The sequence below is a fragment of the Anneissia japonica genome, unplaced genomic scaffold (assembly GCF_011630105.1).
Source record: "Anneissia japonica isolate Jap-2015-1 unplaced genomic scaffold, ASM1163010v1 scaffold31693_len1972_cov126, whole genome shotgun sequence".
NCBI lineage: Eukaryota > Metazoa > Echinodermata > Crinoidea > Comatulida > Comatulidae > Anneissia > Anneissia japonica.
In genome coordinates, this window is record NW_022728651.1 from 1 (window position 1) to 1420 (window position 1420).

The 1420-nt window shown below is 28.2% G+C and overlaps 1 protein-coding gene across 1 annotated transcript; it reads left to right on the forward strand.

Moving 5' to 3' along the window:
* Positions 1 to 530: 530 nt before the first annotated feature.
* LOC117114445 (probable E3 ubiquitin-protein ligase HECTD2) lies at positions 531 to 1210 on the forward strand (the record flags this gene model as incomplete). Its single annotated transcript, XM_033258115.1, has 2 exons — positions 531 to 743; positions 1136 to 1210. Coding segments are annotated over exons 1-2 (234 nt in total), but the record flags the coding sequence as incomplete, so codon positions are not given.
* Positions 1211 to 1420: the final 210 nt, after the last annotated feature.

Below are 1420 nucleotides of genomic sequence, written 5' to 3' on the forward strand. Positions count from 1 at the left end.
GGTTATTTAATTGCTTCTATTACAGCATGTATATGTTTGAAATGTTTTATATTACTTTGAAGGCCGTATTTTGTACAACCAGGATATCTAAAAAATGCAAGACCGGTATTTTTATAATTGCTTTTCATTTAGCTTTCAAAATATATTCCTAAAGGCGGGTGACTTTGTCACTCAAGAAAATATATTTATTGAAATAATCCTAATTATTTTGTACATATTTCCCAAAGGCCTGTTCTAAAGTACATTATTGAAGATTTATTAATTTTTATAATAGCAGAATTTAGATGTACTAAGTACTAAACAGACATTAATTGTAAAAGATACATTTATTATAAATTGTGTAGATTTTAATATATAAAAAATACATATCATTCATATAATATGTTTGTAAACAAAAATATCATGCTGCATTTTTCTCTGTTAGCAGAAGTGGTCCATACCGAATTTTGACGAAAACTCGGGTAATACATTTTGCTGGTATGTTGAGGATCTTTGGGTTCTTAAATATATTTGTAATGCATTTTTTCTAAGTTGGCCTCAATTGTTGAATTGAAAATTACCCTTAATTTGATATGTATTAGCTGATGGGGTTAGCTGTGTACAATAGCACCATCCTAGATATCAGGTTTCCACAGTGTACTTATAAGAAGTTGCTTAGTCCTGCAGTCGTGCCATTCAACAACCCCCGAGCAGAGGTCGGCAAATGCCCTTTGAACTTTGAGGATTTCAAACTTGTGAAACCGGTACGTATGTACTTTGAGAAATGTTGAATATTTATTAATATTAAAATAATATATAAATATCTTAAGATCAAATTTTTAATTAAATAATGTATTTTACAATATTTTTACCACTTTTAGTTTTATTTTTTCTTTTATTATATTTCTTATTGCTCTTATAATTTTATTTTAATTGTGGTATTACTAGGATGATTACAATTTGTATGATTATTTTTAAGATTCATTTGGATTCTTATTATTTCGTTATAGTTTTGTTGTTTCTCTTCAAACTGACCAAATATTTTTATTTATTAATACCTTAAATTTTAGGTTTTTCTTCTCGTAGTATATAAATTGCAATAAATTAATCAAGATCTATTATATATATTCTATATTCTTTTGATTTTTCTTTTTAGGATTTGGCGAACGGACTGAAAGAACTCTTAGAATACGAGGGTAACGTCGAAGATGACCTCTGCATGACATTTCAGGTAAATTGACGCATCCTTTGTAATAATCTAAAAAAATTTTACGCAAATCGATATCAATTTAAAGCAATCAGAGCCTTGTGACTAAGCCACTCAATTTTTTCAGCTTTTGAATTCAATAATCAAAGCTATATAATGGAAGGCCATAGTAATTACGCTATTGATCCCAGTATCACTAAGTTTGTAAGTCTTGTTCAAGTGTCAGTTGTGTCA